General features: G+C 46.2%; 1 protein-coding gene across 1 annotated transcript in view; it reads right to left on the minus strand.

The window, feature by feature from the left end:
- Positions 1-8634, minus strand: part of RASGRF1 (Ras protein specific guanine nucleotide releasing factor 1) — a 66113-nt gene extending 57479 nt beyond the window's left edge. Inside the window, exon 1 of the mRNA XM_066592988.1 lies at positions 8386-8634. Coding sequence (XP_066449085.1) covers positions 8386-8634 — 249 coding nt within the window. The remainder of the gene's footprint in view (positions 1-8385) is intronic.
- Positions 8635-14284: the final 5650 nt, after the last annotated feature.

Here is a 14284-nt window from a genome sequence, read left to right on the forward strand (position 1 = left end):
TACTGACCATAATCTGAAGTCTATTACCATTACCTCCCTTAGTCATGATACACTTGATTTGGATAAATAAATGGCATATGAGGAATAGTTAGCACATGCATTTTTTTGCTGGTTCTTTACTTCTCCGAGTGTTGTTATTGGTTAAAGGGCTGCGGTCTCCTCTGGATTACGGGCTTTTGGAGGCTACCACAATGTCCAGGGTACTGAAGTATTATGTCGCCACCAATAGTAAGGGTTTTAAAAAAAACTTGCTAACGTCCCCAGTTTCTGATTGGCTGGGGGCTTCTGGTGGCGTCAAGGTACACCAGTACCTATAACCACATGGGGACAGGTCACTGCCTCCAAAAAGATCAACTTGTCTTTCTCCTGCGGCTGTGAACATTTTAAAAGTGTCACTGAATATAAATTGCATTTAGATGGCCATGAAAATTATAATGTGGCTACCCCAACTAAACTCCTCGTTCCCAACAATGCCCAATGTACTACTGATCTTATCATCAATGTAGGTGCCAAATCTGAATGGGTTCATTTGTCCCCTTAAAGGGGTATTCCCATGTCAGACTTATTCTATCTTCACAGGATACGCCATAAAAGTTCAGAGGTGAGATCCGTACCTATCTTGAGTTAGTTCCCTCACTGCCGCCGGCCACCCTGAATGCCATGGCCATATATGGTTGGGAGGATGGAAATAGCCGAGAGCCCAGCACTACGCTATTTTTGCACATGCCATAGAAGTCAATAAGAGTTATGCAAACAGCGTAGCAAATTGAGCAATGCTGTTTCTGACACCCAGAAGCTGCGGAAACCGCATAGCTCGCTGTTCTTCACTATTTGCGTAACTCTTATTGACTTCTACGGGAGTTACGCAAGCAGCGCAACACAGCCAGTGCTTTGCTAACAGTGAGGGTGATCAATGAGTGGAACAGGTTGCCACTGGAGGTGGTGAGTTCTCCTTCAATGGAAGTCTTCAAACAGAGGCTGGACAAATAACTGTCTGGTGTTGTTTAGTGATCCTGCATTGAGCAGGGGGTCGGACCCGATGACCCTGGAGGTCCCTTCCAACTCTACCACTCTGTTATTCTAACCGGGTCAGCTATTTCTCTCATCCCAACCACCTTGTAATGAGCATTATCCCCATCTCAGCTATGTTTGATGAGAACATCCCCTAATGATACATACAGGAGTTAACGACAAAACCTGCAGGGGAATAACTTTTTTTAGGTCCTCATAGTGGCGCAACCTTGCAACTTTTCTTATTTCGTATTCCGCTATGAGCAGATAAACCTGGTTGTAAACGTTGGGTGTCGTCCACACACGTGACAGTGATCCAAGGAGAAGTTGGAAAACAAGATTCCTCTTCAAATCACTAAAACATGTATAGGCCGTTTTTTTCCTGACCCATTTTAAACAGGGTCCACATGGACTAACCAAAGATAAAGAAAGATATTAATTAAGGGGCTATGACATCAAACTAATGCGCTTTTTTTTAAATGCGGTGAAATTTGCATCTGTCAATAACGAAAAAGTAGAGATCAGCAAAAATAAGACCTCTGCCTGACAAAGCTATCAAATCGATGATTTTCAAACACTGCATGCATATAAATCACTTCTACTCGTTCTCTAGAAGCCTGTGAGGCAGTAATCGCGCTTTTCCTACTCCTACCTCCAGGGTCATCAGCTCCGGCCCCCTATATGTGATCAGTGGTCATCATCTTTGTGATATGTTGTTGGGAATAAAGTTGACAATGTGCGTTTTACAAGCCGATGCGAGACTTTTTAAATTCAAAAATGCCTCAGATCACTTTTGTGAAATTGCGATCCTCAGGGGCGTTTTTATGTGCGTCAGCGGAGCGCAAGTGTTTCCCATTGATATCAATGGGAAACATCACATTGCACTCGCATGCACATCACATTGCTTGCGGGTACCATGCATTGTCTTCTAAGGTCCCACTGAAAACAATGGGAGAGTCGTTCCAAGGAAACGCCATAAACATAGTAACATAGTTCGTAAGGCCGAATGAAGACAACGTCCATCTAGTTCAGCCTGTCTAGCCTCCTGTGTTGAGTCAAATAGCCCTTTTGGGGAAAAAATTCCTTCCCGACTCCCTAATGGCAATCAGACTAATCCCTGGATCAACCCCTAATAGTTCCTACCTGCCTATATACCAGGATTAACAAATAACCTTAGATTTATAACCTATTATATCCTTCCTCTCCAGAAAGACATCAAGTCCCCTTTTAAAGTCCTCTATGGATTTTGCCATCACCATTTCCTCCGGTAGAGAGTTTCACAGTCTAACTGCTCTTACAGTAAAGAACTCTTTTCTATGTTGGTGATGAAACCTGCTTTTCTCTAAACATAGCGGATGCCCTCTTGTTACCGTTGCAGTCCTGGATATAAACAGATCATGGGAGAGATCCTTGTATTGTCCCCTCATGTATTTATACATAGTTATTTGATCACCCCTTAACCGTCTTTTTTCTAGAGTAAATAATCCCAATTCTGATAGCCGCTCTGGGTATTCCAGTCCCGTCATTCCATGTATTAGTTTAGTTGCTCTTCTTTGAACCCCCTCAAGCACTGTAACATCTTTCCTGAGCACCGGTGACCAGAACTGTGCACAGTATTCCATGTGAGGCCTGACAAGTGCCTTATATAGTGGGTGGATAATGTTCTTGTCCTTCGCCCCTATACCTCTTTTAATTTCCCCCTTAAGACTTTATTTGCCTTTGCAGCAGCTGACTGGCATTGGTTGCTCCAGTTAAGTCTACAATCCACTAGTACCCCCAGGTCTTTTTCCATATCACTTTTCCCCAGCGGTACTCCATTAAGATAAAATATGCTGTGATGTTTATCCTTGAAGCATCTCTTTAAGGGAAAAAAAAATAGCTCATGTGAATAGGACCATTCAAAAGAATGGAGTTCATGTTCATACGAGTTTTGCGCATCTTGCGGGATTCTCGCCTGTGTGAATAAGGCCTTAAATACCCTTTTGTTGTTCATATATAGAATTAGAGTACAGAATAAATACTTAGATTTGCAGATCTTCTACAGATCCTTCTTTACAGCCTATGTTATAGCCCAAAGCCGCAGTCACAACCTTGCAGGCTTCAGGACTGACTTTGTGTTTGTGACTTTCTTTATGAGAATGAAGTCATTTGCATTGTAAAGTAATTAGAAATACTAAATAAGAACTAAAGGCCCATTTAGACACAACCATTATCGCTCAAAATTTGCTCAAAAGCCGTCTTTTGAGCGATAATCGTTGTGTGTAGCTGCACTGACATCGTGCAGTTTTCAATAAGCAGTTGCTGATCGTTGTCTTTCAGCATGCTAAAAGATCAGCAATCAGTTATCAGGAATTCGCAGCGGGATACAGCTGATATTATTGTTTCAGCTGTATCCCGCTCCCTGAACACAGGCTGGGTATGAAGAAAACAGCGGTCCAGATCTGTTCTCCATACCCCGCTTGGAGCGATCGACTGTATAACAGCCGGGCACTCCGAGCAGAGAACAGCTGGATGCAGAAGACAAGTGGGGACACTCGCTTGTCTTCTGCATCCACCACTCAGAGCGCAAGGTGATCGCTCAACATTTGAGCAATCACCTTGCTCTGTAAATGGATACAATGATTATCGCTCAAAAGACATCTTTTGAGCGATAATCGTTGTGTCTAAATGGGCCTTATCCCACTCCATTATAAGGCATAGGGATGTGCCGAATTGTGATTGCATCTGTGGTGCAGATCTTATAAAATTATTTATATCTGGTTTTGGAACACATTTTTGTCCTGGGACCAGTGTATTTGCTGCTGTTGTTCTTTTTTGCTGATATTTTTCGATCTGCTGGTCAAGGACCCTGTTCTGAGCTGTCCAAGATGGCCACTGTAATTTTTTGTGCACTGCTGTCTGATTGGTTAGCACTGATCACAAGAGCAGTGCTGGCCAATCAGAAAGCAGATTATAGTGCATAGGTAGTCTACCAATTCACTGTGGGGATTGGATGGTCTGAAGATTGCGTCGGACATCTTGTATGGCTGAAAATAGGACCCCAAACCAGTGGATTAGAGGGGTATCAACAGGTAGTATAATTACCCCCTTCGGTCCCAGGACAAAATTGTATTCTGAAACTGGAGAGGTACTTTAATGTAAACCTAAAGTTCATATTACAGGGGTTGTGGTTGCAAAGAGTAGTGTTTATAGGCACTGGCATTAAACCAAAAAAAACCCTATGGATATGTCTTTATTATATGGCTTAAACTCTACTTCACGGTTATGCGCAGTGTCTTTTTTTTCTTTCCATTCTCCGCTCTGTTTCATGGCGGGGTTGAGTATGGAATTGCCATCTCTCTCTTTCTCTCAAGCTCGGACGAGCATGTTCGCTCATCTCTATTAATGACCCGACTGGGTCTACCTAATCTTTATATGCGTTTTTTTCAACAATTTGGTGGAATTAGGGTGGTTTCACATCTGGACCGGGGATTTCAGTGCGGGAAGAGGGAAGAGGGAATCCCCAGAGCCGAACGGTTCCGTCTCTGGACAGAACTGAACAGCGCCAGGCGGACCACACTGACCATGATGGGGTCTGCCTGCTTTCCGCTCAGCTGCCCGGCTTTTGGTATTTTTAGCCGCATCTGTGCCGAACCCTCCAGCTGGATAATCGAACGCAGATGTAAAGCCAGACTTATAAATGTAACTATGGGCAGCATGGTGGCTCAGTGATTAGCCCTATTGCCTTACAGCATCTGCAAGGGATTTGTATGTTTCCCCCATGTTCTTGTGAGTTTCCTCCTACACTCCAAAAAGGTACTGAAGGGTTAATTAGCTTCCTCTGAAATTGGCCATAATGCGTGTGTGATATATGGAAATTATATTGTAAGCTCCATTGAGGGCAGGGACTGATATGAAAGATAACAATCTCTGTACAGTGCTGCTAGATATGTTGGCGCTATGTAAGCAAGAACGAAATAACTGCTGCCATAGACAGCTGTCAGTAGTCCTTATACTCCAGATTACCATAGGAAGAAGGTAACGAATTACGTCTCAGTCTCTGACTTTGCCCTATATGTATATTACCTGCATGCGGGATACCGGTCTCCGTAAATGACTTACACGAGCTTTAGAACCAGACCAGCCCGTAAGTCTGTAATAAGACACTGCTATATAATCAACCTATTTTCAGATGTATTCCTACTGAATATATAAATATCCCACAACCTCCTTCTACGCTGGAGCCATTACCATATTTCAGTCACATCTGCTCACACTCAAAGATTAAGTAATGAGCTGCCCACACTATTCTTGTCTTCGTCAGAATGATCCTACCATGTCCATGTTTACCAGGACTTCATGCACAACTTACCTGGCGGGTCCACGGGCCAGAATACCCTTCTTTTATCGGACATACTCCTATTCAGAGGCGTAACTATAGAGGATGCAGGGGATGCGGTTGCACCCGGGCCCAGGAGCCTTAGGGGGCCCATAAGGCCTCTCTTCTCCATATAAGGAGCCCAGTACTATGAATAAAGCATTATAGTTGGGGGCCCTATTACAGGTTTTGCATTGGGGCCCAGAAGCTTCAAGTTATGTCTCTGTGCAGCATGGTTTAGGTATGGGTACGGGTACAGATAGAGAGGGGGCCCCAGCTCATGTTTTGCATCAGGGCCCCAGAGCCTTTAGTTACGCCCCTGCTCCTAATAAAGAAGAATATCTATCTATTTATGTATCTATCAGATACCAGTTCAGTTACTGTCCCACCACTTTTAAATACAGTATAGAGCTAAAGTTGTGCATCGTCAACCTTCAGTCAATGTCAGAAATTAGTTGAGTCCAAGACCAGATTCACATTGCATTGGAGCCCCAAGCTGGGACTAGTGACATCATTGGACCAGATGAGGGTCACGGTTGGAGGGACTACCCGAGGTTCAGCCGGGGTCCACCTCTGGATCCTATCATCAAGTAGAAGGCTCTTTGGTAAACTTGGAGACTCTGGTAAAAATACATTTGGGGTGAATTGTTACTATTTTGTTACATATAGCTGTCACCAAGACCTTATGCAAATATGTCTGCATTTTCTTGCTGGTATCGCTCATCTTCTATTACTATCTGCATATCTTATAATCTCTACTACATATCTCAACCATCGGTTGTATAATGCTATCCGGGAGACCTTCTCATTTGCAGGTCTTCCTTTAACTGTATGTATATACTATCTACGATTCTCCGCTATTACCTTCATGCTGCATTGAACTATGGGAGTCATTTTGTACTGGCCAACTATATGCTTAGTCCTTTCTGCAGTAATTGGCTATACTGGCGACCTACCATCTAGAGTACATATGATACTCGTTCATGTCTTATCAAAAGGTTATTTCCTTTGCTACTAATATTTACATAGTAGCATATAATTTCTGTAAACTAGTAATGTCCAGTCCCTCGTCAGTACATCTGTGGCACACCAGAGACCTACCTCTTCCACCTGTATACCTGTCTCTTAAAAGTCCTTGCACCCCTCTGAGATATACACTTGTCAAACACTAAAATCATAGACCGAAATCCACTGGTCTCACTGCCCTTCTCACCAGTTCTGCACCCATCAGGACCAGCTTGTTCCACTGAATGGTGCATTTAACATGACCGGTCTACACATGCAACCGCATATACCATCTGAGCTGCAGGCCTCATACATAATGGTAGTATAACCCAATTTATTCCTCCACCCCATTTGCACTTCAGGGTGCGCACCTATCTATCGACATCCACCCATCTCCCTATTCTACCCCACAACTCCTGTAAAGCAATCATTTCACCACAACCCTACCTGTATCATTTAAGGGTGCCACTATTGTGAGTCCAACCGAAGGTACACTATTCACAGGTATCCTGGTCCTATTCTGCACCCCAGCCCACCCCACACACTTGTATACATCCGCAACTGGCTGCAAAAGTTTGTTTCCCCCCCCTTCCCACATTTCTGTGCCCATCTCTGACAACACTGATGCTTCTCCATTACCTACATACAGGTCCATTTCTAAACGCTAATACCTTACATGTGCCTCTTCCACCAACGGCATCTAGTACATCCTGCATCTCTCTAGTCCCACTACCAGCTTGCATATATCCACCTATCGGCCCCTTGAACTTACATTCTGCTTCTCTTCTTTAGGACTGTACAGGCCAATGTGCATTTTGCATCAGTTTTTGGTCAGTTTTTTCATTTTTAATGCGCAGGTTTCATCCAATTACTGTCATTTAAAACTCCCTCTATGTGAAAAAACGGAACGCACTCGCATGTCACGGCAATGCATTCCGTTTATTCTATGCACCCACTGACTGGAACGGGCATTTCTGGTACAAGAACCACCCCAGAATAGGACACGCTATCATTTTTTTTTTTACACGGGCCGTTGGTCCATGAGAAAAAAATCTGCATAGTTGAATACCCACATTTCTAACTTTACCGGGTCTGAGTTGGGTCAGTTTCAAACTGGAACAGAACTTGCATGTTACAATTATCTGTGTGAATAAGCCCTAAATCCCCCATCCATAAGCCTCTCCCAGGTGAACACCATCTACCTGGGTCCTACCCCAGTTCTGGAAGTCCATTTACTCCTCACCACCTTGTATGTGGGTCACCTGCCTCTACCATGGCAGACTGTGCATGCCCCTTGTGTACCTATCCAAAACCTCCCTGTCCCCTTCTCCTGCCAATTCTGCATGCAGTTCTGTCACCCTCCTACTACCTGGTATATACCTGTCTTTGGGACATTGTGGCTCTGCTATAGTACACATATTAACCCCGCCCCATGCCCACCTGCATACACCTGCCCCGAATTCACCTGTCCTGCAAATTCTGCATGCATTCCTGTCACTCTCACACTACCTGGTATATACCTTCCTCTGCCATCATTGCTCTTTGATTACTACCCCTCACCATGCCACTTGCCCAAAAATGCACCTGTCCCTCTGTCCTGCCAATTCTGCATGCAGTCCTGTCCCCCTCCCACTGCCCGGTATACACCTGCTTGTGGGACACCATGCACCTGCCTCTGCCATCACTGCTCCTTTTTTATACCCCTCCCATGCCCACCTGCATACACCTGCCCACAATTGCACCTATCCCCCTGAGCTGCTAATTCTGCATGCAGTCCTGTCCCCCTCCCACTACCTGGTATACACCTGTATCTGGGACACCATGCACCTGCCATAGTACCCAGTTATCCATTAACCTCTCCCCATGCCCACCTGCATACACCTGCCCACAATCCCCCTACTATGCCAATGCTGCATGCAGTCCTATCCCCTTCCCACTGCCCGGTATACACCTGTATGTGGGACCCCATGCCCCTGCCATCACTCCACATGCCCCCCCCCCGGGTGCTGTACCTGTCTGTCCGGGCCCCCCTTGGCCCCCCGCTCGCAGCTGCAGCCCTCCAGCAGGTAGAGGGCACACGGGCGGCCGCTGGATTCGCTCTCGAAGCAGAAGAGCAGGTTGTGCAGCAGCGAGAAGCTCCGGCTCTGCCAGCGGCTGTTGTCCGAGCTGCGCTTGCTGAGGGTCCCCCTGCGCGTCCCGTCCTTCCTCGCCAGCTGCCCCAGGTACACGGCGTGAGCCTCGTTCAACCGGAGCCGCTGCATCTTGTGGCCCCCGCCCACGTCACCCCCCCGCACCGGGTGCCCCCCGCACGCTGCCCCTGCTCTCCGGTACTCCCCGTTGTACGATAGCCGCACTCCTCCTCCTCCCGGTCCGTCCCCCCAGTGCCTGACACGTTGGCTCCTCCCCCCACCCCGCACCGTCCCGGTGATCTCCGGCGGGTCCCGAGTTTCCGGAGTCACGTGACGCTGCCCGATTCAGCACCGCGGACAGAGCCCAGCCCAAGTCCCGGGAGGCGGGGGGATGCGGAGAACGGGGAGCCCGGAGATACGGGGAGGAAGGGGGCGGGAGACAGGTGAGCAGCTACCAGGGGGCATCACACAGCAGCAGAGAGTGCCACATGGGAGACTGCTCGGTGCCCAGGTGAGGGTACACTGCAGGCAGGGAGGGCACTGCTGCGCATATGTGCCACATAGCCTCAAGCAGCTGCCGCCTTACAGATACTACCGGGTCCGCGGGGCATTACCCCGCACCACACTCTATGGAAGCTGGCTAAAAGAAAATATTTGTTGCCCCTAGCAACCAATCACAGCGCAGCTTTCATTTTACCTCAGCAGTGTAAGACATGAAAGCTGTGCTATCATTGTCTTTGGTACCCCTAGCAACCAATCATAGCGCAGCTTTCATGTTACCTCAGCAGTATACGAAATAGCAACCAATCACAGCACAGTTTTCATTTTAACTCAGCAGTTTAACAAATAGCAGCCAATCACAGCGCAGCTTTCATTTTACCTCAGCAGTAGAAGAAATAGCAGCCAATCACATCACAGCTTTCATTTTACCTCAGCAGTAGAAGACATGAAAGCTGTCCTGTGATTGGTTGCTATGGGCAACAGGCAGATTTCTTTCATATGAGTGTGGTGCCGGCCTGCTTTTTCATGGCCGACCGTATATAATAATTGCTTCCACTGTATATTCCCAAAGTACCGATCCAAATCTTGTGACATCTGAAACTCCCTTCTGTCCTTCAGCCAGCAGTGGAGGAGATACAGCCCGTGTAATAACCTTATAGTCTACGCATATCTGCAGGCCAGAGTGGTGCAGCACGCTGCGCTGTTTGCCCTGTACAATGCCGGACGTCCGTCCTGAGACCTAACAGCCCACATTATAGTCGGTGGCGTCCACTCGGTGCCGCTCAGTTCCGTCATATGACCGTTCCGTTTGGGTGCCATTTTCCTGCTTCTTGACAGAGCAGGTAAACAGAACCCAAAATGTGAGGAGCCCCCTGACTCAAAGGCCATGTGGGCAGTAGCCTAGAGGCAGCGCTGCAATGGTCACACCGCTCGGAGTTGGCGCAGTGTTGGCAATCTTGTGGTGGAAAAATTCTGCTGCAGAGAGCTGGCATGCCACTTCTGTCCATGGACTCCGCATGGAGACGCCAAGGATCAGCCGCATTAAGTAGGCTAACCACATCTGCAGCAAGTCTGTGACAGAAGCCGATGTCAGCCGTGGATGTCTGCTGTGAAAATGACATCATCGGCCGTTCATCTGGATGGTCGGCATGTAATACTACTCAGCCGGCAGGGGAATCATCTCCGGGGAACCTGCCGGGTCACCTCCATTGATAAAGGTCTGTCATGAAGACACGACCTCTGGAGGGGGCAGAGTTTGCTTTCTGTGTATGATTAAATAAGCTTATACCTGAAATTGACTTATGAACAATCCATAGGTTAGGTGATAAATGGCTGATCGGTCGGGGTCTCACCGCTGAGACTCTCACTGGTCCTGAGAATGGGGGTCCCATGTTCCTTCCTTCTAGTCACTGTAGGCTTGCTGCACCCGCAGTGATGTGGCGATCGTCAGCGCTCACAAATGTGCGGCACCGTTCCATTCATGTCAGTCAGGCTGATGTACGAGCACTTGGATACCGCCGGCAGTCCCACTGGAGATGAATGTAGTGGCACCATGTTGCACCACTGCTGCTCCATATAGTCTCCTGCTAATGGTACTGCATGCAGTGATCTCACACTGAGGAGGAGAGGGAGACACAGGACCCCCATTCTTGGGATAAGTTTGGTCTCAGCGGTGATAGCCCCATAGATCACCTTTTATAGCTAGATGATGAAACTCAATCTTAGTACAACCACTTAAAGGGGTTCTGTCATTAGAAAAATAAATTCAGTCTTCTTACCGCATCTTCTCCTGTCTCCTGCAGCCCCCCGGGTCACTTTACCTCCATTTTTCTTATTCCAGTGATGAAGTGTTCACAGCTTAGCAGGGAGTGCCGAGCTATTGCAGAGACTGCGCATGCATGCAGTCTCTGCAACAGTACATGAACACTTGCGGCGAGACACCGTGCATTCGCAGTTTTGGCAATAGCTTAGCACTCCTTGCTAGGCTGTGAACGCTACGTCACTAATGACCGAGTACACTGACCTGCAGGAAGAAGAATGCAGAGAATGGACGCTCCTTAACAAGAAGAAGAGGATCCAGCTGGCTTGCGGTGAGGTGACCCAGGGAACTGGAGGAGATCTGGGAGGAGAAGATTCAGTAAGAAGACTAACAGGGGAGGAATAGATAAGTATTGATTTTTTTTTTCTAATGACAAAACCCCTTGAATGTTCACATATATAATATATATTGATAACTGGAGATTAGAACTATAGGAGCTCATTGAACAACTTTTCCAAAACTTTGGGTAGGAGTATGAAGTTGGCCCCCTCTTCGCTACTATAACAACCCAGGATATTATCAGGTGGGAATAGTGCGGTTCTTCCCCAGAATTCTTTACAGTGTCATATATTATAGTGTAGCACCACATCCCTTTCCAAGGTTAAAGGGAACTGTCACCGGGCTCATGCTACCTGAGGTGTATCCATTGCCCTTATGTATGTACTATTCTAAAATGTCGTAGCGTTTTAGAACAAGTCTGACTCGTAATGGAGCTGTGATTCAAAGAAGCGGACCGCGCCAGCCTCCTCCTGCTGCAGCATGCTGACTGACAGCTTCCTCCCTATACACAAGCATGGAGAGGTCAGTCAACATGCTATGGGTGGGGAGAAGTCAGCATGGCTCGCCTCTGTGGCTCAGAGCTCGGTCCCAAGTCAAACTTTAAAGTGTGTTTATTCTGGAACACTGCAGCATACATGTGGGCACCGTGCATATCTCATTCCTGGGTTCATGTTGCCCATAGTTCGGGCAGCATGGACCTGGGGACTGATTACCTTTAAAGGGCCAGCCAAAGCAAACAGCTGCATTCCCTCCTTCTCCACCACTCTTTACCTTTGACACCATACATTTAGGCTAGGAGTGTCCCCCTTGAATCTGCCAAAGTGGATTCATCCATCAAATGTCTACGATCCATACCTCCAGCCAACAAGTTTCCACTTCTCCGGAGTCCAATCCTTTATATTACGCATGGCAATCTCACAAGGACAATTTTTATGTATTCAGTTATAGCACCAAGATATCTTGCAGCGCTGTACAGAAGTTGTCATCATTTACATCGGTCCCCATTGGGATTAATAATCTAAATTCCAAATTAACCCATTAGTAGGCAGTATGCGTTCAGCACTTGGTGGTCCTGTCCTGTCACCTACCACTATGCGGATGAAGAGCTTGACCAGGACAACTGTAAAAGTTTCATAAACTAACTTAAAAAGATAACACCCCCATGACATTGCCACTTTCAGAGCAGTTTGGTCTGACCCATTCTGCTGCTCTGGATAATTGCTCATCTCCTAATATATTTGTGAAAGCGGATCTTAATAGTCATTGATCATCAATATTTATTAATCTAATGCAAAGTGATCATGTGATCTATCGATACAAACATTGAAGTGTATAGCATGGAGTGTTACAATGTATCCAGTGATTAATGTGCTGTTCTGCATTTTCATCCCTTTTCTGTGCAGTGACAATGACGCACCTTTCCCTTCACATTAAATCAGGTGAACAGGTAAAGTCTCCATCATGTATCTGTACTGGTATACTAGGTAGGTATAGGGTTCTAGTGAATAGATGCAGCGGATCTAGCTGTTTGGGGTGTGCGTGCTGCAGCCCCACATCCCAGGCTGATGAATACTGGAGTATAGAGATTGGTGCAATGATCAGACTGAGAGACACAGCTATTTATAGAGTCTTGTCGCCTACACACTTCTAGCAAACGTCTCCCAGCATCCTCAGCACAGAAAGAAGAAGGTGGGGGCAAGTGGGAGGAAGGAGGACAGAGGCTGCTGGAGACACAAAGAAATTGTGTCTGTGTGGGTATAGATGTATGTGCGGATGTGTACATAATAACATAGAGTACACTGCATAGGTACCTGGATAGGTGCCATGTGTGGATCTGGACATATAGAGCTAGCAGTAACAAAACTAAGGATGGAGATAAGGCTCACAATGAGTTGCAACTATGGGTGCATAGGTCTAGGGCAGAATAAAAGTAATCAATAATATACTCTTTAATGCCCATGATGCCAGCAATGTGTGCAGCTATATTAACCAATGCCTTTCTGTAAGTATTGACTACTTCTCATCTGTGTAGAAGCTTCAGTCCCATGCGGTATGTGTTATGGTTCAGAATCACTACTCAAAAGAATGGTTGAACATATTAAATGGTTGCTAACTTCTCAACAAACTTTGCGCAAATCAATAGTATAAACAAATTTAAGAACTTCTGCAATACCTGATCAGAGAAAAATGCTTCTTTCTCCACTATTTTGGTTCCCATACTCCACCTTCTAAACTGTTCAGTCTGAAAACTAAAATACCTTTCAAAGTAACAGTGTTCACTGATAGATCAGATTACATGCTGCCCATAGAAGTTTATGGAGAGCTGGGAGAAAGAGGAGGAAGCCAGAGAGACTCGCACACAGACATGCTGCTACAGTTATTAGCGTAATCCTGTCTTACAGCTACTGTAATCACATCTACACTGCTCAGTACTGCTGTATACTGTTCTCAATACTGCTGCTTCTCTGTATGTGGGATACTGATAGAAATGCTGGAAGTCCTCTACTTTGTGTTTTGTATGCAGGCACGATAGTAACTAGTCATCAGTCACCAGCTTGGGGAAAACTGATGAGATGGAGCTTGCAGAGGAAAAAAACAGATAAAAATGCAGGATACAAGTCTTATAATGACCAGAAATAGTGTTAATCCTTATTTACACACCTGGAAGCTTATGCTGAATAGACAGCTGAAAGTGCAGGGTATGCCATGACTTGTTTATCACTGGCTGCAGGGACCCTTCCGGATACAAAGACGCTGAGGTCTCCTCGGTGTTTCCTTGCACAGTGGTGCTGTGACACTTCCAAGCTGTGCAGAGAAGTGCAACTCAGGCCTCGTTCACACAAGCGTTGTTTTCGTGCATTAGAGGTGCGTGAAAATATTGCTTCTAATGGAACCAATGGAAGGAATTTTAGATGCTCTAAATACTCGCACCAATCAAAGATAGGACATGCGACTGCAAACTCGCATCTAAGGTCCGTGATGCGAGGTAAGACAGGACCTGACCTATCTTTGGTGCGTGCTTTCCATAGACTCCTATGGGTGTTGGAAACCACGCACCTCCGATTGTGTGAATGGGCTAATTGAAATATCTGGAATTCACCCATTCAGGCGATTTCCATCTCATTCACCACTACTCCTCATAAGGTAGTGATTATTATATAGGAGTGAATACCACTACTCCCA

This window comes from Eleutherodactylus coqui, chromosome 2 (genome assembly GCF_035609145.1).
Source record: "Eleutherodactylus coqui strain aEleCoq1 chromosome 2, aEleCoq1.hap1, whole genome shotgun sequence".
Classification (NCBI taxonomy): domain Eukaryota; kingdom Metazoa; phylum Chordata; class Amphibia; order Anura; family Eleutherodactylidae; genus Eleutherodactylus; species Eleutherodactylus coqui.